A 25,952-nucleotide genomic window follows, 5' to 3' on the forward strand; every position below is an offset into this window, starting at 1 on the left:
GGCCTTTTTATGTGTGCTGAGAATTACAGGAATTTTAATTATATCCCTAGACCATACCCCTTTGTGCTCTTCTACTCAAAATTCAATGGTGTAGAGATGTGTGTGGATGCACGTACTTTCGGTAATGATGCTCGGTTCATCAGAAGATCATGTACACCAAATGCAGAGGTAAGATTTCTATAGCAACTTCTCTTTGTATGGAACCACCAAAGGACAATTTACTGAAGAAGCAGTCTGAAAACTTCACTCAGATTAAGGTCTGTAGATAACAGTATGATCTTTCATTGTAAGAGATGAAAAACAAAAGTAATGATGCTTTTATTCTGACAGGATGGGGGCGAGGAATGGATTTTCTTTAGAGAAGGCAGAAATGGAAAAAAGCAAGTTAGCATTTGCTAAAGAGAAAGAACTAGATTGGATAAGAAGTCAATGAGGTTATATTAAAGAAATTGCCATATAATAGAAGATGTCATTTGGCCCAAGCTAAGCTGTGTGGTTGCAGTTTTTTAGATTTTAGGCAGTAGTGTTGTAAGAGAGATTGTAGACATTTCTAGAATTCATTACTCCGTGCGTAATCAGTGCAGCCACATCAAATGCATCAAGAAAATCCGGAGAGCTTTTCTTACAGGCTAAGGAATTTTAATTCTCTGCTGCAACTGAAAACAGCTTTAAGATGTAGAGCAATGATCTTACCCTGCTTTTTAACATCTCAAGGTTTCTCCATTTATTTCAAGAAGTATCATAAATTTTCAAACAATTACTGTGTAATAGTTTCAAATGAAATTATGGAGTCAAATAACAGACTACCATAACTCTGAGTGGAGAAAAATTATTTGAATAAAAGGTTTTTTTTCCTTTTATGGAGAGTTCCTGATCTTTATGATAAATCATCAACCATAAGCCTTGTTGATACAGGTACGACACATGATTGCAGATGGGATGATTCACCTGTGTATCTACGCTGTGTCTGCCATCACCAAGGATGCCGAGGTCACCATAGCATTTGATTATGAGTACAGTAACTGGTAAGACCTCTGAAACCTTTCCTAACATGAACGGCCTTATCTTATATATTAAGCTATTCTATTAAGTCTGCTTTTGTTCCTTGCCACTTCCTTCCTTTTTTACCTAATCTTTTTATGAGTAATGCATTTTCTATCTAGAAATTGTGGAGGGAAAGACAGACTTAAAGCTTTTTTTTAGAGACACAGGTACGTAGGATGATACTGCTACACCATTCTAAGCAAGGATGTTTTGGCTTATGCCTCTAGCAAGAATAGCAAAAAGGGTATGTATGACACACTCTTAGAAGTTGCAGTAGCATCTGTTGTTATGCACAGAGCGCTTGTGCCAGAGGCCATATAGAATGAGAATTTAAAGATTCACCCCATCCACTCAAACCATGTTATCTAGCTGTATATGACAATGCAGAGAAAGAGATGGCACATCATAGATGAATATGTGATGGGTTTTGTAAAATGGTTGGTTTTTCTCCCTTGATCCTTTTAGGCAAAAAAGGTTATGTGGTAAATTGATGTTCGGCACAAGTACAAGAAGAAAAGGTATTAATAATAAGTAGGGCATCAGTAGGTAAAAGTGAGGACGTGGTGAAGGTAAACGCAAGATAAAAATGGCCAGTTCAGACTGTGTCACTGGTTCACTGCCCACTAAAAAGCATCAAGACAGTGCGTGAATTGAATTTAGTGGAGGCTCTCTTTCCTTTCCACTGACCACATGTAGGGGAAGAAGTGGGGTTATGTAGAGAAACACAGAATATTGAAAGCATTCATAGGACTCTCTAATGTCTCCGTTTAACTTTTTCAAAGATAATACTGGAGGAAATTACTGTACTAATATTTCAAGAGAATGAATGGATAATACAACTGATTTTCAAGGGTACTAAGACAGGTACTTTTGGTTGTTTCCTTGGAGCAGTAATTATAAAGTGGACTGTGCATGTCACAAGGGGAACCGGAATTGCCCTATACAGAAAAGGAATCCCAATGCTGCAGAACTGCCACTCCCACCTCCTCCAAGCCTACCCACCATCGGAGCAGAGACAAGACGTAGAAAAGCACGACGGAAAGAGCTAGAGATGGAGCAGCAGAATGAGGCTCCAGAAGAGGATAACAACCAGCAACCAGAACAAGTCCCTGAGAAAGTAAATGTATCCAGTGACCATGAGGTAATCTCCCCTGTTCACAGGATGTTGCTATGGTATTGGATCCTCTCCAAATGAAGAGGGTCCCAGGTTGCCACATATTGTTTTATTTAGGGAGTCTGTAGTAACACTTAATGTCCTTCCTATCAAGGTGGGTGCACATTTCATTCATTCTTTTTTTCTTTTTTTACAAAATTAAAAATATCCTTTCAGGGGCCAGCCTGGTGGCGTAGCAGTTAAATTTGCGCACTCCACTTCGGCGGCCCGGGGTTCACGGGTTCAGATCCCGGACGCAGACCAACGCACTGCTTGTCAAGCCATGCTGTGGCAGCATCCCATATAAAGTAGAGGAAGATGGGCACGGATGTTAGCCCAGGGCTGATCTTCCTCACAAAAAAAAAAAAACGTCCTTTCAGCTACTTGCCAGGTTTCAGTCCAGAGAAGGGGGCTTATCATCTGTGTCTACCATGTGGCCCCACATGAATAACACTCGAAAGCACTAGAAATTGTTTCTGGAGAGTTTTAAGCTGCCAGAAGAAACAGCTTGATTTTTCCTAGAGTTTAAGAGTACAGCTGAGTATTGCTTCTGTCTTAAAGGAAATAGACAATCCAGAAGAAAAAGTAGAAGAAGAGAAAGAAGAAGGTACAGATGACCAGGAGAACCCAGCTCATAGCAGGAGGGTGAGTACCTTCTAACATCCTTTTGTTCCTGCTAATTCCTGCTACCTAGAGCATGTGAACCCCTTCTCTTCTGAGTTTGTATCAGCTCATTTCTTTGACAAGATACTATACTATCACCTATAAATTACAATTTGGGCTTTTTGTATAAACAGATTTCATTATAATTTTCTTCCTTTTTTTCCCATAGACACACACACATAGTAGTTGTCTAGTGACTGTTATCTGATGATGGTCTTAGAGATTTCTTAGATTTGGAAACAGTCTGGTTTTGAAAAAACTGCCTGGTCAAAACAGAATATCTATCTTGGGGCTACTTGCTCTGACTTAGGAATTTCCTAAGTTTGTGTGAGTTTTGACTTTTAAAAACAGCCATTTCGGTCATATGGATTCAAAACTTCTACTTTTTTGCTGTAACCAGCCATGTTTATTTCTGTCCCTGAGAAGAAGAAAATCTTCTTGGTTATTTTTGAACTCTGAAAATGCAAAGAAAATTTGATTTTAATGGTTATTTTTCTTGTGTATTAAAAAGTTTCAAAATAACTGACCTTTTTTGAAAAGTTCAGATTTGACCTTGCCTTCCTTAAAACTCTTTCAACATTAAAAATCAAATATTTTGGGAGCCGGCCCAGTGGCGTAGTGGCTGGGTTTGCACACTCTGCTTTGGCAGTCCGGAGTTCACGGCTTTGGATCCCAGGCATGGACCTACGTACCACTTAACAAGCCATGCTGTGGCAGGCATCCCACATATAAAAAAAAGTAGAGGACGGTAGGCATGGATGTTAGCCCAGGGCCAATTTTCCTCAGCAAAAAGAGGAGAATTGGCAACAAATGTTAGCTAGGGGCTAATCTTCCTCACCAAAAAAAAAAAGAAATATTTTATTTTTAGTTTTTATCTTATGTTCTCCAGCACATATGTCATCTTAGTGGTAGTTTCTATAAATGTCTAGAAATTTCCATTAATAATACTTCTGAAAAGCTGTCCCCTCCTCCTGGTTGAGGCTTCCTCCTATGCTAATGCCGTTTCTTTCTAGACCCGGGAAGATAGGAAGGTCGAAGCCATCATGCATGCTTTCGAAAATTTAGAGAAAAGAAAGAAGCGGCGGGATCAGCCCTTGGAACAAAGCAACTCTGACATAGAGATTACTAGCACCACCTCAGAGACTCCTGTGGGAGAAGAGACAAAAACTGAAGCCGCTGAGTCTGAAGTTAGCAACTCTGCTTCAAACGTTGCCATCCCAAGCACCCCACAGAGTGTTGGAGTGAACACCCGGAGGTCTTCGCAAGCAGGGGTAAGAGATGAGACAAGACTGCAGGCCTTAAACGTCTGTATTTTTGCTACTGTCAATTACTTATCTTTTGGAATAGTTAAAATAGGCATTTTTGTCTTTGCCTTATATTGCAATACATAAGGCTGTTTTCATCAGCTGATTTGTGGGATTTAGGGAGACAAAATTTGATGACTAGACACTCAGACTAGAATGGAACTTCATACTGTTTCTGACAGATAAATTGTTGATGGTGAGTTCATAAAAATTATTTGGTTTCTCTTTTGGCCCTTCTGTATAGCACTTACGCACCTGACCTTTCATAGGATTCTCAGGACAGTCTTTCCCTTCCCTACCCTAGACATGAATTCTAAACCTTAAGCTAAAACTTCGGTATCTGGGAAAGAACCAAGAGAAATATTATCTTCTGTGCTAAGAACCCTAAAATTAGGTGGTTACCTTCAGCTGACTTTTGACCTATTTTATAAATACTAGAAAAAGAACTAACCAACCAAGACATCTACCTACAGCCTCTTTAGCTGATTTAAATGTATAAATTTTTATAAGGATTACATTTGAAACTAGTGTTTCTAAATGCTCACTTTTTTTTTTCACGAGTAAACATTCAGAATGCTTAAAGTGAATAGGAAACTGAATTGAATGTTTGCTGATAAGAAATTTCTGGTACGCATTTCACTCTGCTGTTGTTGTAGGATGTTGCTGCAGAAAAACCAGTCCCCAAACCACCTCCAGCAAAGCCTTCTCGGCCCCGACCGAAGAGTCGAATTTCTCGGTACCGGACCAGTTCAGCCCAAAGACTAAAGCGTCAGAAGCAGGCCATTGCACAGCAGGCGGAGTTGTCACAAGCTGCCTTGGAAGAGGGAGGAAATAACAGCTCAGTAACTCCTACTGAAGCTGGAAGTACAGATAGTTCAGGAGAAAACAGGCAATTAACAGGGTCTGACCCAACTGTGGTATCAGTTACTGGATCCCACATCAACCGTACTGCATCTAAATACCCCAAAACCAAAAAGGTGAGTCATGAATACATCTTCATGAGTCTAGTCTGGCAAGGGCTGTGTCTTAGTAAAGTGAGAGGACCTGTAATCCCCATAAAAAAACAAATAGTCTGAGTATTATTAGAGGGAAAGTTTTGTCAAAATGCTTTGATGCCGGGGCTGAAGCCACCTTGCTATCTTTCTTTTGTCCCCATAAGTTTTAGGCAGAGCTTAAATTGCTGGTAGCTGGAATTATTCCTTGGTCACAGAGAGGGTGAAGGAAGATATCCTTGCATTCTGAATGCCCAAATCGTAGTCTCTGCACCTGCTGTATCTGCTTCTGTCCTAGTTTTTAGATGAGGTTTGTCTTTGTGAGCTTCACTGCTGCCTCTGGCTTTTTCATCTGCAGTATCAACTGACAATCTCTTTTTTATCTTAGTATCTAGTTACAGAATGGTTGAATGACAAAGCGGAGAAGCCAGAATGCCCTGTTGAGTGCCCTTTACGTATCACGACGGATCCAACTGTACTGGCAACGACCCTGAATATGTTACCTGGTCTTATCCATTCCCCGTTAATTTGCACCACCCCCAAACACTACATTCGCTTTGGCTCACCCTTTATCCCAGAGAGGCGTCGAAGGCCCCTTCTGCCTGATGGCACGTTCAGCTCCTGTAAAAAGGTATGTCTACGTTTATGTGGTTTTTTTTTTAACCTAGGATGCCTGTAATTGTGACATATCTAACACATTCTCTAGATAGCCACTCTCTGCCCACGTGAGTTTATAATGAGTTAATTGTTCAGCCATGAATACTGATGTATCAAGAGTCAGTGGGACTAAGGTGGGATGTATACTGCATTTTTGGTGCTCAATTTGTGAGTATTCCCTGTTGTCTTTTCCGAGAGCCCTTGAGGTTACTGAGTTGAGAGCACACAGCATTTGATGACTGGATAGGGAGGGATGTTTTGTGGGTGCTCTTGTGGTCTTGGTTAACATGTCTATTTGTGATTATTGTGTGAGACTGGGCCCCGGGTAATCTAGAGCACTGTTGCATAAGTAAAAAATGATCAAATTGTGTTTTGAATTAATTCAATCACTGTTATCATTTGAATGAGAGTAGAGGAAGCGTCCTATTACAATTGGCATAATTCATGTTCCTTGATCAAATGACAAGTTGGACTGTTTATTCCCTAGTGAATATGGAACCTACTATAAAATTCTCTCTCTCTCTCTCCCCCTTCCCCTACATCCCCCCTCTCTCCTCTCTCTAGTTACGTATTGTTTTTGGATCTAGTGGCAGTAGTGTTTGGTTGTTTGTTTTTGGAATGCTCGCTCTTAATTCTCAGAAGCTCTACATATTTTCCCAAAGTGTCTCTCAGGAATAGATCACTCCCTCAGACCTGTAATCTCGTTTTTGTGTTTCTAGAAGTATAGGACACCCTTTCATTTGGTCTTCCTTTGAGGTAGAGTCTGTTCCCTGGAACATCCTTTTCTCTTATCCTCAGATCTGGATTCAGGCTGCCTTCCTCAGTGTCTGCCATTGCCCTCCTCCACTGGCATCACGTACATGAGGATGCTGCATGTAGATTATTTGATGTGATGAAGTCTCCAACTCCAGGCAGGTCTTCCCTGACTCCTCCAAACTTAAAGCTTTTCTCTTTCCCCAAAGAGCAGAAATTATTTCTTGGGGGGTGGGGGGAATGAAAGATGAGCCGAAGTGGTGTGGGATATGGAGGGGAGGAGGGCAACAGGGATCTGTGCGCAAAGGAAGGGCATTACCACTGAACGAGCAGCATACACTGAAGAAAGTCTTCCTAATCACACATCTTACCTAAGTATTTAAGTCACTTACTGGTTTATTTGGGGGAAATTCCCAAGTAAAAGGACTCCTAAAGATTTGACCATGAGATCTTTGCCAAAAGGATTTGTAGATAACGCACGCAATAACATGAATAACTTTCAGGTGTCAGAAATTTTTAAAAAATGACAACTTTCTTACGGAAAAAAAAAGACTAAAAATTTGCCTAAGTGTTAAAGGAGGGTTGGGTCTTTGGGGATACTTCTTATACGAAGTCACTTATTTTGGATCTTAGAGATTAACTGAGAGGGAAAGAAATTGCCATTTGATGAGCATTATGTTTAACCTTATTCTCTAATTATTGGAGAGTTGTATTAACTCTAGTGTGGCATGCAAAGCTGATCTTCCTATTATGTTTAGCTCAGCCCCTCATTAAGAGTAACAGCTCAAAATCTTAACTACAATTTTCAGAGTAGTATTGAACAATTAGAGAATGTGTAGATATGGTCTTTAGTTTGGAGGAGCAAGTCAAGAGATGTCTTACTATATCTATGAAAGAAACTGTTTTCTTTTATTCTGTCTTTGGCTGGACATAGTACAGGACTTCTAAGGTGGTTAACTGTTGAAGCATTTTATCAAGCCAGATAGTAGATTCTCCTATTTTGGTCCTTCTAGAAGGGTAGACAGTTATTTAGTACAGATTAATAGTCAAGTCTGAATTGTAAGTAGTATGGTCTAGCCTCTTGAAATGCCACCTTGAACATTCTGGTGACGAGTTATAATCTTTTTTATTCCCATCTTGCTTTTTCAACTAGCAGTCCTGTGAAAACAAAAAATGTGTAGGAATATGACCTCAAATATGATACAAAATCCATTTCTTAGAGCTCTTTTTACCTGGTTATGGTTTAGGACTTGTATCTGTGGCTCATCTTTGTATCTCCACTGGCAACAGATAGAAATCCCATTTATCTCATGTCCATGTTATATTCTCCAAATGTGTTGGACCATCCTTAGTCTTGTTTTATACAGGCTCTACGCAGGCAGTTTTATCTTTATGTGTCATACCAGTCTTTCGGAAGCATTCAGGCTAGGTACTCTGAATTATCATAGCAAAATTATCTTACTTAAATAGGTCTTTTAAAATTGTTAAAGTTTGGATCTGAATTGTTTAAGTTTGCAGCTTTAATATTTGCTGTCAACATAGCAAGATTATGTTACAAAACAAGAATGTAACTTTTTATGGAGCAAAATTAATGAACTTGGGTCTTTTATCTAGAAATTGAACTCAGCTTTATCCTGGGTGGGAATGGAGAAGAGTTATTTTTAGGTTGGTTAGAAAGTATTCATCTAGCACAGGACCTAAGAAGATTTCCAGGCTTAAACAAAATTGTAATAAAGTTCTGAAAATCCCTCAGAGGAGAATATAAGTTCAACAGATAAGAAAAACCATCCTCCATGAGATTAGTTAGAACAGTGTGTATTCCGAATAGGCCTACTGTTTCATATCTGATTAAAGGAGGTAAAGGCCTCGTAAATTAAAAACAGTGTAAAGTTGCATATGTATATTTGCACCCAGATTCTTAGAGTATCTGAAAGAACGTTTTATGATGTCCCTGGAGTTTCCAAATTAAATTGAATCATAGTTCTTAAAAAGCACGTATCTTTTGTTGGATCTTACTTCACTTCTTATCTTAGAATGGAAGCATTTATAAGTGGCTGACACACCTTTTAGTAGCGTCCCTCCTTGTTCCCTGTAAATCTTCCGTAAACTTACCTTGTAGTCATAATATATGTGGGGCATTTAGTCTCCTAGATTTCTTAGAAAACTGTCCTGACTGAAAATGAAACACTGTGCTTTGCATTGGTATTTCATTGTATACACTGGAGGGTTGTTAATCTTTGTATTTTTATACATAACATTGAAATTTGTTGAATGGGTTCTCGCTGAACATGTGTGCCATACTGTACTACAAGCTTTCTTCACATACATTATCTCACTTAGCCTTCAGGACAACCCTGTGAGGTTGGGATTATTGGCTTCAATTTACAGGTCCAGAAGCCTTGGCTCAGAAGGGTTCAGTAATTTGCCCAGAGTTAGGCAGCTAGTAAGAGGCACAGCCAAGTTTCAACCCAGATCTTGAGACTCCAAAACCCAAATTACTTCCTTGCTCTTTCCCCATAGTAATGAGACCCTTTAAAACATATTTCTGTCTTCCATCTCTGAGCTTCCTAAAAAACTCTTTAATACAGAATTTCAGAGAAGGAAGAAATGTACTTTTGACCTTAATAACTGTAGCTAGAACTCAGGGGATGGAGTGTCTAAAGTTAATTTATTATCCCTAGGAGTGACTGGAACTTGTTAGATGCAAACAAATGTTCATATTCCTTTTTTTGGTCCTAAAATACTGTGTAGACATAGGATAGGGCCAGGGGGAATGGGTTTGATCATGTTTCCTGTGTTTGACCTTATAGCTAATCATAGCAGCATCTTATTCCTTAGAATGCCCCTGTCCTGGTTTTATTTTCCCTTTTGGTAGTCATCATATCCAGAATGTATATTCTTTTATGGGTGTATCTACTTGACACTGGAAATATAAGAAATTAACTTCTCTTGGAGGAAAGCACAGTGACCCCAAATGAGTCCTGTCATCTGCTCTGAAAAGAAAACTTGTACTAAAGGTATCTGTAACAAAGGATTTTTCACTCATTTTGTCCTCCTGGGCCTAATTTTCCCCGTGTATACAATGAGTGCTTTGGACAGGGTGGCCTCTAAGGTCTCTTCTGAGTTGTAAGGAGCTATGGTTCTGACAGTTCATCTTTACTTCAATATTCTGTGTGTAAGAGAGTTCATTCTTGGTCTTGTTTTGGCTTTTAGAGACCTGGTCATATCCCAAAATGTTGATGTGATTCACTTGACTGTTGAGATCTCTTTTTTGTATACTTCTTCTTTCTTGTCTCCTTATGTTTATCGTTTTATTTTTGTTTTCATTTGGCAGACCACCATGCCATTTACATGTTGTAAAATTTTTCTTGGTGAAGTTTTCCTCACAATATTTCCCAAGAAATAATTATTTCCTAAGTTTCTAAGAGGGTAAATCTACTAGAATTGCTCTCTTTGGTGAAGAGAATATTTACTTACCTGTAATGCTTGTTCTGTAAAGGTGTAAAATTATTAATCACCTTTACTCTTCCTACTTGGGGGAGGGTCTGACTCAGACATTGATGTTTATCAAAATTCGATCTGTCTTATGTCAGGGCAGGAGAGCCACAGAGTGGTGAGCAACCTACAACTGTATATCTTAAGAGAACACAATTACAGGTAAGAAATTTTCTCTCTTCCACAGGATGCATAATCTTATTATCCTAATCTTTGCAGGCTGGCTTTCTGACCTAAATTTATTTCTCATCATTTTAGATTCTAATATAAAAAAAAATGTGACTGATTAGAGAGCTCTTTTTGACTTTTTCCCCTTTTTGATTTCTGCAGAAGGTCATTTATTCTGGTGATTTGCATTATTCGTGCATAATTTAACCAAACTACTTGATAGGGAGAAAAAACTCATAGGATATTCCATCTGAGAGTAGACCTTTTGGTGGGAGTATTTTGGTACCTGTAGTGAAGAGCTGTTTATTCTCATTCAGAGTCTTCTGTGAATCTTTTCTGTTACCTCTTCAGATGTCCCCAGCACAGGGCAGACAATTCTTAAGAGATCTTTTATCTTCCTTCTAGGCACTTATTTTATGTACTAGTTTTATCCTACATGATCAGTCTCTCTTAAATAAATGCCAAGATTTCTTCCTTATCTCTTCCCATTTACCCCATTCTAAGCAGTGTGAAAAGTTGAATAATCATTTTTTGTTGGTTTTGGTTTTTTGCTGGCATCTCATTATGCGTAATTCAGGATTTCTCAATTTTGCCCACTAGGAGGCATTGATGGGGCAATATTCTAATATGCTGAAACACAAGACAATAAACACTTGACTGTGGAACTGAATGAGTGTGTTGGATTGCTTTTCTCACCAGTTGCTATGTAATGACCTGGTTAATGCATTTGAAATAGGTGTATACTAAATAGTTTTAAATGATTATTGATAATTCTCTGGTTCTTTTCCCGTTATAGCGCTGGATAAAGCAAGCCTTGGAAGAAGGGATGACTCAGACATCATCTGTACCCCAAGAGGCTAGAACTCAGCACCTATACCAAAGTAATGAGAATAGCAACTCTTCTAGTATCTGCAAAGACAATGCAGGTACGTATCTCAGACCTTTCTGAATACATGAGCAATTATTATTTCAGATCCACATAAAAAATTTCAGTATGAATGCTTAAAAAGTCTGGTGCAGGGGCCGGCCCGGTGGCATAGTGGTTAAGTTTGCATGCTCTGCTTCGGCGGCCCAGGGTTCGCGAGTTCGGATCCCAGGCATGGACCTATACATCGCTCATCAAGCCACGCTGTGGTGGCATCCCATATACAAAATGGAGGAAGATGGGTACAGATGTTAGCTCAGGGCCAATCTTCCTCACCAAAAAAGGAAAAAAAAAAAAGGTCTGGTACAAAAAAGAAATGGCATTGTTCTCTAAATAGTTACTTTACAAGAGGAGGCGAGATCTCAAGTCCGGGATCGCTTTTCCCAGGACGACAAAGAAGGAACTAGACAGTGTACAGATAACAGCAGAAATGGTTATAAAACAGTTAGATACAGTTAAAGTAGTAAGTTTAAGAAATCTATATCCATATTTATAAGAGGGGAAATAAGCAAGAATGATGAGGGACACTTCAGGAAAGAATGAAAGTTGTGGGTGATTTAGTTGGTAGGGCTTGATTGAAGGGGCAGGGGATGAATGAAATGAGAAGTTATTCTGAATTGATTGTTTTCGAAAGAACTTGCACAATTTTTTAGTGTAAAATTTTTTTAGAAGACGTGGCCTTGAATCTAATTTAAAGTCCTCATGAGTTTTTAAACTAGAGGGTCATGAAAAATCATCTGGTCCCATTGGTTTTCACAGTGACTGGTACAGGATTTTTTAATTGAATTGCAATTGAAAGCACTGATGCATGAATTTGTGTTACCAACTTAACTTACTTTGGGACAATCTTCTTACCAAAGTTTCTCCTGTCAGTATCAGCTTAACTGAAAAGTTCTCTGTGATTTCCATAAGTTTATCTTTAAATCAGTTTTGTGAATATTATGCAAACAAAATACTGAAATAAATTAGATGCTAAAGGTCATGTAAGACTACAGTGAACATGATAATATTTCAGATTTCCCTAAAAACCACTTCATTGTTTCTATTCAGTGACTTGCTAAGTAAATATGAACTTGAAATTAAATAGATTTGTACTAGTAATATCTGTTTTATATTAAAATTCTGTAAAATTGTGTATTTGGAAAAGAGTAGAGTACTAAAAGTATATATTTTCAAATTATTGACTTAGCGTATTCTTTCTCTAGATTGCTATACCGTATCACATGTATAACCTCAGGATAGTAAAATCCCAGTGTAGAACATCTGGAAGATAAATGATACCATGTATTTAAAATATTTTACTCTCTTCATTAAAGAGTAGGGAGATTTGCTCAAACTAGATTAATATAAAGAAATGCTGATACCAGATTTCCATCAATATTATCAATTTATTGGCAGCTTTTACAGTATAGTAAGAATATAACTTAACTGAAATCTTCTGTCTTGTATATACACATTCGCACATTTATATTGTGTGTGGTGTGTGTGTTATGTATTTGAGGTTGGGAAAGGGAGATTGTATAGCAGTTCATGTCCTGACTGGCAGAGAGACTCATAGGGAAAGTGCCTTTGTTACTACGTGCCCTTGTTGGAATGGAATTAGGCCTGTTAGTCACCAACCTTTATTGAACTTCTGCTCTCATCTCTAGTAGTGAAAAACATTCAGAGGACACACCTTGCCCTTAAGGACCAACATAAACAGAAGGAAAAGATTTAATTAAAACCGAGCAGCAGTCAAATGAATGACTTGGGATATTGCTACAAGTTAGTGTAAGTCCTGAGGAATTATTTTAATTTGTTGGTGTAGTTTTCTTTTTTCAAAAAGACCAAGGAGATGTTAAGAAAGAGAGACAGATTGGTATAGTAGAAAGAATCCAACAGACCTGAATTTGAAGACCATCTCTACCATTTACTAACCTTAGATGTTGGGCAAGTTACTAAATATCTCTGAGCCTCACCTGTAAAATGGGAATAGTAATGGCTGTTTTTAGGGCTAATATGAGATTAAATTAAATGATGTATATAAAATGCTTAGTGCAGTATCAGACCCATCATAGGAATTATTACTGTCATTTTTCTACACAAAATACTCTTTCTTGTCCAGTATTTATGGAACATGTACAGAAATTAGTCAGATACTAGGATACATTAAAGAGTCGAAGCTCCTAAAAGCTAGCGTTGTATAGAAATGAAAGGTAACTATTTAGATAGGGGAAGGCATAATGTACATTATTTGTTAATAATGTGACTGTATACTTAGAAGAGCCTAAATAATCAACTGAAAAATTAGTAAGTTTAATAAAACCTCTGGATAGAAGGGTGCATATGCAAAAATTCATGGCACTTATAGACTAAGAAAATCGATTGAAGGAAAATTTTTCATTCTCAAACTTAACAAAACTAAGAAACTGCTTAGGAATAACCTTAGTGGGACATGTGGTACAAACCATTACTAAGAAGTATTTTTAAAGTCTTGAGGAAATGAGAAATTCCATATTCCTTAATGGAAAGAATAAATATAATCAATATCTCTCTTCCTTTGTCTCTCTCTTTGGCTTCGTATACTTGCCATCAAACTAGCTTGTTTTTGGAATTCGATTAAATGATCTTGAAGTTTATCTTAAATAAACATGAGAATAATTAAGAAAAAATTGGAAGAGTAATGATGAAGAAGTACTTTCCCTAGAAGTATAAAACTAGCTTCTAATGTGAAGCTGGAAGCTAGTAATTAAATTAGTATAGTACAGGTGAAAAAATGAAACAGGCCTTATATAAATGAAAGATTTGGTAAATTATTCTGGAATTTTTACTTAGTTGGGGGCTTGAAAAGAGTTAGATCCTTGCCAAAGCAAATTCTGTGCACATTCAAATCTTTTTTTAAAAAAGTCAAACTTGAATAAACAATGTTTTTCTGTCTATATTGCCTCTGAACTAATAGAGGACAAATATATTGGGACAAAGGATTTGCAGTAAAAATGACAGGCGAGTAATATCCTTACTAGCAATTTGGTAAGATTTATCATATGCATTGAAAATATTCATACTCCTTAACCTAGTAGTTGTTCCTGTAGGTATCTGTTCTATAAAAATAGAGATGGACCAAAATTTTTGTATAAAGTACTAGTCCTAGAATTATTAATAATTGCAAAAATACACAAGATAAAAACAACCTGGATTTCAGTTATAAAGGAATAGTTCAATTTGTGGTTTATCTGCTATGTGCACATACTTTTGATGGAATACTACACAGTATCATTAAAATTTTTACTCTTGATTCATTTTATCAAATTAACTCCCCAAAAAACAGCGCAGTACTACTTTTGAATTAGATTTCAATGATCTGAATCTTGAATCTGTAAGAATATTAAAAGTATAGTGTTATAACCAAATAAAATTTGTCCTAGGAATGTAAGGGTGGTTCAGCATTTGAAAATTATTCACATACTGAATTTATGAGCAGGCCAAATGGAGGAGGGGGAGTAATAGCACAGTAAATGTGAATTTAATGATAAACCTAATAACATACTTAGGATTTTTTTTTTACTTCTATCTGAATACAGTTGCTAATTATGCTTCATGGTGAAAACTGGTTACATTAAGCCTTAAAATGGGTTATCAAATTATCCCATTAGTGGGGCTGGCCCAGTGGTGCAGGTGGTTAAGTGCGCGTGCTCTGCTGTGGCAGCCCAGGGTTCACCGCTTCGGATCCCGGGCGTGCACCGACGCACTGCTTGTCAGGCCATGCTGTGGCGGCGTCCTATATAGAGTAGAGGAAGATGGGCATGGATGTTAGCCCAGGGCCAGTCTTCCTCGGCAAGAAGAGGATTGGCAGATGTTAGCTCAGGGCCAATCTTCCTCACAAAAAAAATATATATATATATCCCATTAGTACTATTATTTAACAATGTCTAGAATTGTTAGCGAAAGTGATTACAAAAAAAAAACTGAGATATAAGTATTAGTAAAGAGGATGTATGTGTTATCGTTGTGTACAAATAATGTGCTTATCTACCTGGAAAAGCATAAAGAATTAACTGAAAAACTGGTAGAGATCAATGGGGTAGCTTGGTACAAAAATATATAAACATTTTCTTATATGTTAGTAACATTTGGATAACATAAAGGGGGAAATATGTCCAATTCACAGTAGTAACAAAAAATAGAGAGCACTGGCAAGTAAACCTAATTAGAAATGTGACAAATCTATAGGAAGAAGGCTATAAATGAAGGCATGAGTAGCTGAACGATTGTGCCATGGTGCTGAGTGAGAATTCTCCCCAGGTTACTCAATGAACTTCATAAAACCCCAATCAAAATTCTAACTTTTTTTTTGATAGTAACAGCGTGGTTGACAAATGATTTCTGCAGTTCGTTGTCATGAACCACTATGCTAGAATAGCCAAATATTTTGGAGAGCTAGAGTAGAATAACTGGAATTGCCCAAACAATTTTACTAAAATATATGTCAATATTGATGCCATTTGGACAGCAAGTGTACAAAATAACATTCAGAACTAAACCCAGTATATGTAAGAATCTAATAGGATAAATGTCATATTTCAAATCAATGGAGAAATTATAATTATTCTATGATTATAAAAGATTTTGGAAGAATGTGCTAGCCTCTTGGCATGTGAAAAGGATAGATAATCACTACCTCATTCTAAAGTATGTTTTATTTGAGTTACATTCAAAAATTGAATATGGAGATAAAAGAAAAATAGGCCAATATTTTTACAGTCTTGGGGTGAGGTGGCAAAGACATTTATGATGTCAGAGGCAGAAAATGAAATGATGGATACATTTGACTAAATAAAAATATAAAACATTGAATAGCCAAAGAAGACTATTAATGAAATTAAAAGGCAGATAGCAAACTGGGAAAATATAATTGCAACGTTTTTGACAAAGGGTCAACATCCTTATTATTTAAAGACCCCTTACAAATGAAGAACTAAATCAATACCCCAGTAGGATGCAGGCTAAAGGACATTCATTAGCAGACAGTTCATACAAGAATAAATACAAAGCTAGTGAGCCTAAGGAAATATTCTTTTGGTTTAACAATCCTACATCTACCAATTTGTCCTAAAAAGTAAACAATTGCAGAAATATGTAAGAGCAAGATTATTGGTCATTGAGACATATTTATAATAGCAAAAAATTGAAAAATACTTAAAGTGGTCAAAGGGTAAATTTTGGTGATATGAATGCCATACAGTCATTAAGAACTGAATTGTAGATTTCTATTCATTGTCATGGAAAGATTTTTTACCATGTATTTCTGAGTGAAAATAGTAAGTTATTAAGCAGTGTGTGTGGTTTAGACAAGCATCAATAAGGCCATGTCAAGAAAGGGATCTAGGTGAAAATACTCCAGGATATTAGCAGTACATTAATTTGTGTGTATGATTTCATGTTATGTTTGTGTTTCGGTGTGTGGCTGTTTGTTTATATAATCTTGAAAATTATTTGAGTAAAAGTAAAGAACCATAAAAGATGGATAGATTTAACCACATAAAATTTGAAAGCTAGGTGTGGCAAAAATAAAAAGAGTAAAAATGAAACTTGAAAACAAAATTTGTAAATATGTTGCTATTCATAGGAAAAGGTAGGCAAATGACCACTGGATATGATCTCATAAGTACTCAGTACATATATTTTAAATGAACTGTAAGTTGATTCATGGGTGGGAGAGTTCATCCGTACTTGCTGACTTTTCTATGATGAACTTCATCACTTAGATAATTGCCTTTAGTAGTTACAGTGTTGGACCTACCAGTGCTGTTTAAGACTTGAAATATATATAAAAGGTATTCTAAATATAAGTGACGAATCACGTGTTTGTTTGTTTATACCTAGGCTCTTTACAAAAGGAGAAAAGAAAAATAAGAAAGAAAACAGTATCTGGAACAAAAGGAAAATATGACTATACTTCCAATTTAGGAGAATAAAAAATTCTCAGATATCAGAAAAGAAAATATACATCTCCAGTATTTTTTGCATTTATTCTTCACTCTCTATTTCAGAGTCTACTCCACTAGTTCAGTGCCTCAGAACTCTTTCTACTAACTACTCCATTAACACCAAGTAGTTTCCCAGTGTCCAGTCTCATCCTAACCATTGCTGCCAGAGTAATCTTCCTGAAGCATGGCTCTGATCATGACCTGCGATCCCAAAACTTCCTCAAAGGCTTGGAATCACTTCACTCCTTCCACCAAGCCTTGGGGATATAATTTAACCTAGTGATTAAGAATGTAGATAGGAACCAGATTACATAGTCTTTATCTTTCTACACATCAAATTCCTCATCTTTAAAATGGGGATGATGATGATAATAATAATAGTGCTGGATTTATAGAGTTGTTCAAATTAATTCACATGAAGTATGTAATATAGTACCTGCTTAAAAGCATAATTATTTTTTTAACACATGGCAGTATGATCAGCTCTATTGAGGTTCTTAGACTATATTAAACATGTTTTTATGTTATCTCTTTCTTACAAATTTGTAAACTCTTTTAAATAGAATATATGATGACTATTTCCCCTCACATACCTAGTTCAGTGATTTCCATATGGTAGGTGTTAAGTAAATAAACATCTTTTAACTGTAAATGAAAGTAGACTTTTCCTCTGAGAAAGTGAGGTAGGTGCATTACCCTGAGTGGTCACTAAAATATATAGTGTAGTAACTTCCTCTTTAAGTGGACCTAAGAGGTATAAAAAGTAGGATATTTCGATCAGAAAAAGAATACCAGCCTAGCTTTTGAAAATAGTTGGGAGTAGTTTTTGTAGAAATCATTTCACACTTTGAAACACTCTAACTAGGGGCTAGATAAAAGTCAGGTAATCATATATGTCTTTCCTACTAAAGCAGAAATTACACATTATGGAAAGAGCTGCTGAAAAATGGCAAAACTATGTAAGAGAAGATAAAAGGAGTATGGAGTTAGCATTCCAGAAGCTTGAGCTGGTGACGTGCCAGTTAAATAGAGGGTGATTTTAACTAAGTGACACAGATTTGAGATTTTCAGAAACTCAATGTAAAAAAATAAATTTATAGGGGCTGGCCCACCCGGTGGTGTAGTGGTTAAGTTCGCACGCTCCACATCGGCAGCCCGGGGTTCATGGGTTCAGATCCTAGGTGTGAACCTATGAACTACTCTGTGGCAGCATCCCGCATACAAAATAGAGGAGAATTGGCACGGATGTGAGCTCAGGGCCAGTCTTCCTCAAGCAAAAAGAGGAAGATTGGCACAGATGTTACCTCAGGGCCAATCTTCCTCACCAAGAATAAATAAATAATAAATTTATATTTTCCACTGGAAGAGATTAAATCAGCTTCCAGGGATCAGTCATTAAGAATGTCAGAGTCATCTGGCAATTCTCTGGGGGATAGAGAGTTTGGAGAATAGTGTGGCAATTAAAGAGTTTCTTTGGGCCTTTGGTTTGATTGCAGGTGATAACAATGGGATGAGGCAAAAGAGGAGTTAAGAGGGAGCTGGCCCGGTGGCTTAGCGGTTAAGTGCGCGCACTTCCCTTGGCAGCCCGAGAGTGGGCATGTTCGGAGCCCAGGTGCGCACCGACGCACCACTTGTCAAGCCATGCTGTGGCGGCGTTCCATATAAAGTAGAGGAAGGTGGGCACAGATGTTGGCCTAAGGGCCAATCTTCCTGGGCAAAAAGAGGAGGATTGGCATCGGATGTTAGCTCAGGGATGATCTTCCTCACAAAAAACAAAGAAAAAAAGAATTAAGAGCCATTGAGGGGTAGAGATTAATGGCTTTACTACAGAGCCTCCCTTTAAGCTGTGGTTTCAGTCTCATCCAAGCTTTGTATTTCACAGACTTGTTGAGCCCATTAAAGAAATGGAAGTCTCGCTATCTGATGGAGCAGAATGTCACCAAGTTACTGCGGCCTCTTTCTCCAGTCACACCACCCCCTCCCAATCCAGGCTCAAAGAGCCCCCAGCTGACCACACCTGGCCCATCTCACCCAGAAGAGGAGTGTCGAAATGGATACAGCCTCATGTTCTCACCAATCACGTCTCTTACTACTGCTAGTCGCTGCAATACTCCTCTGCAGTTTGAGGTGATTTGGGTTTGGTTGTTGGGAGTGCTGAATATGAAAATCATCATTTGCACCTCCTCATTTCAAATATAATATCATTCCAAATGTTTCTTTACCATGTTCCTTGCCTGTCTCAGCAAGAGAATGGGAAACCTCAGGGTCAGTGTGACCTCTTACCTGGTAGCCTCTCATCTTGGCAGTCCCCATACTTCCCAAAGTAGGAATAGTGCTAGCACAGATGACGTTCATCTGTCTTTTGCATGCAGTCCATCAGTCTCCATAACTTTAGGTAGTAAGCATGGTAGATCTCCATCTTGATCTTTATACCTTGGTTAAAATAGGCCTCTAGCTGCTTGGTAACCATTAATGACACCAGCCTGAGAGCTCAGATTATACTTATTGATCTTGTCTTCGTTTCTAGGCCTTTAAATCAGTGAAGTGTCTTCCCTGTTGTTCTGTATTCTTGTTGTGGCCTCAGTGAACAGAGATTTAGAAGGCATCGGGGTATGGTTTATAGCAAATGAGGGGTTTTTTTTCTTACTCCAGGTTACTGTCCCTTCTTGTTATAATGTGTTAAGAATGAGAAGTAGAAGGAGGCTAGCAACATGCATTTATAAGAGACAGATTTATTATGTTCATTCTCTGGATTGTTAGAAATGTATATTGCAGCTGTTACAAAAAGTTAATTCTGAATCACTGTAGTATTCAAGTTTGGGTGACAGCAGGTCTACTGAATAGAATTCATGTGTATAAAAAAACTAATCTGTGGCATGATACTTTGCTTTATAATTAAATTAAACAGGCATTTTTCTCTTCCTTCTTAGAAAAGTTGGTTCTTATCACTAAACACGTTCAGCTCTGCCCCTAGCTTGCACTTCTCCAGATGTGTTCTTTGATAAAGGTGAATGTTCTAACCAATACTCTCCTCCCTATTCAGCTTTTATGAGAGCATAGAATTAAAAATACCTGGGCTTTTAAGTGGCTACCTCAGAAAGAGATAGCTAGCAACCTTGAAAGCAAGAAGCAGCTATGTTCTGTGCCTAAACTAGACCATGTGAACTTAACTTGGGAGCAAACCTCTTTTTGTGGGGGAAGAAAACCTTCCTGGTTACATGTGATTTCTAAGGAAGTTACTCATTACGAAATTCCCTGTGGCATTCTTTTTAGCCAGCTAGTAAAGCAGATACGGGCCTTACTGACTTTACTTGTTCCAATTGCAGTTGACTTTTCAGTTAGCAACTAGAATTCGATAGTAAAATTTCATGAGAGGACAGTCCCTGGAGGGCAGTAAATTATAGAAATAGGGTTTCATACTTTATCAATGCAAATTTTATCATAAGTAAAGGTGAAATTACAGAAATTAGAAGGAAGTCACCTTCCAGAACAGCCAAGTTTAGCACTCAGTGCATTTCCTATCCCTTATAGCATTCTGGATAACTGAGAAACACTATGCAAAGGTCAGGGTTTTTTTTTGTTTTTTGTTTTTTTTTTAAGAAAAAAATCAAAGATCCTTTTAGTGATGGATAGTCTAAGCATAATGTTAGAATATCAGGAAGGAAAGAAAATATTGTAATATATTAAACAGCCCATCCCTTCAAAAAGTCCAGTGCATGTTTCCACTGTTTTAATCTCCTTTAACTAAAGAAATTTAGCCTCTCTCATCAGTAAAAAAAGACTTCACCGTCCTGACCATCCTTATTACCATGCAAATTGTATATGCTTTCCTATATTCTAGTATAGGGAGGTGAGGAGCTTTATTTCCATCCAAGACTATGACACAGAGAAATATCAAAAAGGTGTCATGAATAAAGATCAGCTTGGTTAGGGGAAGAATATTTTTGAAAGGAAAAATAAACATTTCAAGAGAAATCTCTCCAATGCTAAGGGAAGGAGTAGAGGGAGACATGTAGTAGAAGAGAACAAGATTATGAGAAGGGGGATACATCAAGAAAAAGAAGTGAAAGCTCCACTGGGAGGAGAAGCTTAATTAGCCCTGCTTTCCACCAGAATAACCCTTGCCTTCACTTCCTGCCTTGAGATCCGTATCCCACTATACGTGAGATAGATATCTCACGTGTGAGATAGATATCTCACACACACTACCCACCCCACCAAATAAAATTAACAGCCAATACCCTGCTCTGCTGAAGCAGCCTCATTTCTCCTACCACAGGATAGGTCTGCCATCCAGGCCACATTCATTCAGTCTATAACAGTAGGAATCCTGCCCTTACCTTACCACTGACACCCTGAATCCTTGTCACAACTACCACCACCATTCTCTCCACTTCTTAGTGTTCAGATGTTCCCAACGCGTTCACTGCCCAGCTCCTGTTTGATAAGGGAAGGCGGCCTCAGGTGAAAGCCCTTAGGGTAACCCTTTTTAGGACACAGGGACTCGAAGTGTACACATCTGCTTTTTATTTTGCTCTGTTCCCAAAAGAACAATGGGTTTTAACATCAGAGAACGTTGGTTGGGGTGGTCAGATCCAATGAGATTATGCCAAGAACCATCTAGCCTATGAGCTAGATATTCTGTCAATCATATCTCCTATAACTGTCATTCAAGAGGAACTGGCCATCGCCCTAGCCTGTCAGCCCCCCAGCATGCTAGGCAACTTCCCTGGATAATGGTGGTGGGCCTGAGTCACATGAGAAAATGAGGAAATGTGGTGTTCAGAAGGGGCTGTGGGGTGAAGGAAAAAGGTTCCCCTAAGGAAGAATAAGTGGTAAGGTGCCCGTTAATAACAAATACTGTAGGTTGCTAAACTCTCATCTAATATAGGAAGAAATATGATAGTGTAAAATTTCACCAATCTAACTCTTTCTTGATATCTGCTTGAGATGTTTACTTATAGCATGAAACATTATAACTGATTTATCCTTAAATGCTTTCAAAGACACCAGGAAGCATTTTAACAAGTCGTTCTGTCTATTGAGAGGAATTCTGCAGTTAAATACCTGCCCCCCAAAAAAGTTGTGGCTAACCATCTATGCTTGCTTTTACTTTATTTTTTGTTTGTTTTGTTTTGCTTCTTGACTTCGAGTAGATGAATAACAAGATGCTTTTCCCTCCTCTAGAACATATCCTCCCCTGAGAGTTCCCCTGCGAATAGGCCCGAGTCCCTGTCACCCGAGGTAGTTATCACACCATCTCAATCACACTTGGAGGCTGAGAGTGAGTGTGCATGAGTGTATTCCTGAGTGTGTGGGAGGGCTGGGGGGTCCGAATGAATGGGGTGATGGGCTGGAGGGTGGCCGATCGGTCACTGTAAGTCGAGTGAATCATCCCGTGTGTGATTGTGATAACTCAGAACTCTCAATGTAGTTGGAGGAAAATGAAGTAGCTGTGTGTGTGTGTGGTGGGGTTTGTTTTTGTTGTTGTTGGGGGGAGGGGGTGGCTGAAGAATTCTTCTAAAGAAGAACAGAATCTAGAAGTCAAGTTTAAAGGAGGCTGAAGATGTGGTAGGAGCCTTGTTAAAGTCTAACAAATAAGGTGTGTTTGTTAAATAAGAAAAGTTAAAAGTTGGTAGGAGCTGTCTTTTGATATTTATCATCTTGGGCTGGTAAAGGAACAGCTTATATTGGAAAAGGCAGGCAGCGATTTATGCCTTGTTCCAGGGTTAATCTGACAGCTTCTGGTTTAACTGGATGTTTTGGGCTTTGGTTGATAGATTGAGCAGCTTCTTTAGGAAGGGAGAGTCATGCCTCTCAGCTTTCTACATTTCTTTATAGCTCCTTACTGAGTACACAAGTGAACTAAGCCCATGGCTTTTGTGACACAAGCCTCTATTCTGCAGTGGTTGGGACATGGTTGCCATACAGGTGGCACCTCTTAGGGTATTAATTGAGTGCTTTTCTCAGAAACCCTACTGCTATGGACATGTTAAATTCAGATTTTAGTGCTAGAGTTTCTTAACTATTAAAAGATTTGGACAAATGTAGTAATCACTAACTCCGTGAATCCACATGGAGCCTTTTTCCTCTTGAAGAGAAAGTTATAGTCTCTCATAACCTTTCAGAAATTAACTGACCTGTTAACCCTTCCCCCTTCCAATAAAAAATTAGTGCTAAACTCAGTGACACTTGACCAAATTCTGAATCAGTAGGATTTTATAGATCAATGTGAAATTGAAAAAGGTTGTATTCTACTGTACTCGAGGTTTTCTGGGTGTTTTTCACTCTATCTTGTAAGAAAAGTAAAGCTCTCCTCAGCTGCTCAAGATTCGAAGATAGCATAATTTGGAGGCTGACATGGTGTGGTATCTGGGTTTCTGGTACCATTCTTTCTAGAGAGTTAGCTATAGTTGACCTAGTGGTGGAAAATCTTGGTGTTAAGAGGTAATGATAACCAAATAATAGGTGGGGTTTATTTTGGGAGCATTTCAGATGCTCTGCAGTGATGGGCATTAGTGGTCTTGTGATATGTTGACATACATTAGAGGATAAAGAAAGAAGAATTGAGTGGCCAGAAAGTTTTATGAGAAACACTCCTACTTAATGGTGAAAGTGAGTGAAGAACTGGTTGGTTGATGTCTTTAACTAATGCCATTCTCCTTTACTGAACCAGTAACTTAAATACTTGACTTTCCGTCTACTTTCTACTTTCTTTCACCTTTTTCCCTCCTCCCACCTTCCATCAATATTAATTTAGAAATGAATGACACCAGAAGCCAGTTTTCTTAAGACACCAGTCTCACCTCTGTAGCATACATGGGGCTCAGGTACATCCCTAATTATACTGCCAGTCCCTTAATGTAGTGCTGAGTGACCCAGCAAACCTGATGAAAGGCTAAGCAGGCAAAATAATCACATTTGGCCAATTATCTAATTTTGACTTTCCCAGTATTCTCATCCAGAAAGACATTAAAGCAATTTGGGAAAGGCCAGGATTCTTTAGTAATCTGGCCTGTATACACTGTGGCTACATGGGACTTTTACAGATGTTAATGGCTTTCTCTCTTCTACTTCCATCCCTCTTATCTTTCCTTGTTCACCTTTGCCCCTCTCACCTCCCTTCTTTTCTGCCCTTTGACTTTTTCCTTTCTCCCCTACCCCATGTCTCTGTTGATTTTTATTCTTTCAGCTTTGTCACCGAAAAGACCTGGACTTGACAAAAGTAGGCTACCTTGACTCCAACACTAACAGCTGTGCTGACAGACCTTCCCTGATCAACTCGGGTCATTCTGACCTGGCTCCTCATCCCTCCATCGGGCCCACATCTGAGACTGGCTTTCCAAGTAGGAGTGGAGATGGACATCAGACCCTTGTGAGAAACTCGGACCAGGCATTTCGGACAGAGTTTAACTTAATGTATGCCTACTCCCCATTGAACGCTATGCCTCGAGCAGATGGATTGTATCGTGGATCTCCTCTAGTAGGGGATAGGAAGCCTTTACATTTGGATGGGGGATATTGTTCCCCTGCAGAAGGGTTTCCCAGCAGATATGAACATGGTTTTATGAAAGACCTCTCTCGTGGATCTATGTCACCTGGTGGCGAAAGGGCTTGTGAAGGAGTCCCATCTGCCCCCCAGAACCCACCGCAGAGGAAAAAGGTAAGTGTTTCACATTATGTAGTCCCTTTTGAAGAACATTAACTGAACAATTCAGTAGGTATTTACTGAGTTTTCATTATGTGTTCAGCACTGTTCTCAGTGTGAGGAAAACAAAGATAAAAGTAAGACGTGGTCTGTGCCATGTCCAGTGAAAGACAGACTGTTTTAATACAGTTTGATGAGCGTTGTAAATATTCAGCAAATTTAAATCTCTACTATGAATGTGCTGTTCACTTGATAGGCAATTCAAAGGATAGAGCAATGAAAAAGAATGCCAGTTACTTGTATTATTTAGCACTTCCCATGTTCTAGGCACTGTTAAGCTCTTCTTATGCATTTAATCCTCACCATAATCCTGTAAGATGGGTGATTTCCCATTTTGCAGATGGGGAAGCCAAGGCAAGTTGAATAACTTGCCATGGTCACACAGCTAGTAAATGGAAGAGCCAGGACATTACCCAGGTCTGTCTGATTCCAGATTGCATGCTCTTACTGCCACCATGCTATATTGCCTCCTAGGTTCTGCCCTAATGGAGCTTATAGCAAGTAAGACTGAGCTTAGCAGATAATTATATTAATAAGTAATTAATTACAATGGTGATGGATGCTCCAAAGGAGATGTTCAGATGTGGTGAGAACATCTTAACAGGGGAACCTGGTTTAGTCAGATATGTGGAGGGTACTTTGAGAATAAACAAGAGGCTCTTAGCCAGTTTGAGAGTGGTGGAATGAGAGGTGACAGGTCACTAATTTAGCTGATTTCAAACAATAAGTAGGAACCAATCAGCCAACAAATGAAGATGAGGATGTTACGGAAGAGGGAGCAGAAAACGTAACTATATGACACTCCATTGGGTGTGCAGCAGGGATACAGTGTGGTTGCAAACAGTTGAATGTTGCTGTGGTATCAGGTGAAAGGTGGGGAGAGGAGGAGAATTCAGAGAGAGATGGGGAGGGCCAGGCCATAGAGAGCTGGCTAATGGGTTGGGGCTTAACTTGTAAGTAATGGCTGTTCTAGAAATTACAAAGCCAAAAATGTGTGGTTGTCAACTATGGGCATTTGGAAATGCAAGGGAGTATTTTGGGTTGTCACAGCAACTTCCATTTACTGGGCAAGGCTAGAGATGGTAAGTGTTCTGTTTGTGTGACAGTCTCACATAATTGCACAA

General features: G+C 38.5%; 1 protein-coding gene across 17 annotated transcripts in view; it reads left to right on the forward strand.

The window, feature by feature from the left end:
- SETD5 (SET domain containing 5) overlaps positions 1-25,952 on the forward strand; it is a 76,233-nt gene that overhangs the window by 44,270 nt on the left and 6,011 nt on the right. For 11 of the 17 annotated variants that reach the window (XM_014797593.2, XM_087431413.1, XM_014797596.2 and 8 more), the window contains 11 exons: positions 51-168; positions 916-1,025; positions 1,936-2,185; positions 2,759-2,842; positions 3,874-4,131; positions 4,821-5,141; positions 5,545-5,787; positions 11,026-11,155; positions 19,003-19,247; positions 22,308-22,364; positions 24,313-24,783. In XM_014797593.2, the coding sequence (XP_014653079.2) occupies positions 51-168; positions 916-1,025; positions 1,936-2,185; positions 2,759-2,842; positions 3,874-4,131; positions 4,821-5,141; positions 5,545-5,787; positions 11,026-11,155; positions 19,003-19,247; positions 22,308-22,364; positions 24,313-24,783 (2,287 nt within the window). The remainder of the gene's footprint in view (positions 1-50; positions 169-915; positions 1,026-1,935; positions 2,186-2,758; positions 2,843-3,873; positions 4,132-4,820; positions 5,142-5,544; positions 5,788-11,025; positions 11,156-19,002; positions 19,248-22,307; positions 22,365-24,312; positions 24,784-25,952) is intronic. The other 6 variants (XM_014797597.2, XM_087431415.1, XM_087431419.1 and 3 more) reach the window with 1 other exon arrangement.

Source organism: Ceratotherium simum, chromosome 5 (assembly GCF_057802395.1).
Source record: "Ceratotherium simum simum isolate JZ-2026a chromosome 5, ASM5780239v1, whole genome shotgun sequence".
Lineage (NCBI taxonomy): Eukaryota > Metazoa > Chordata > Mammalia > Perissodactyla > Rhinocerotidae > Ceratotherium > Ceratotherium simum.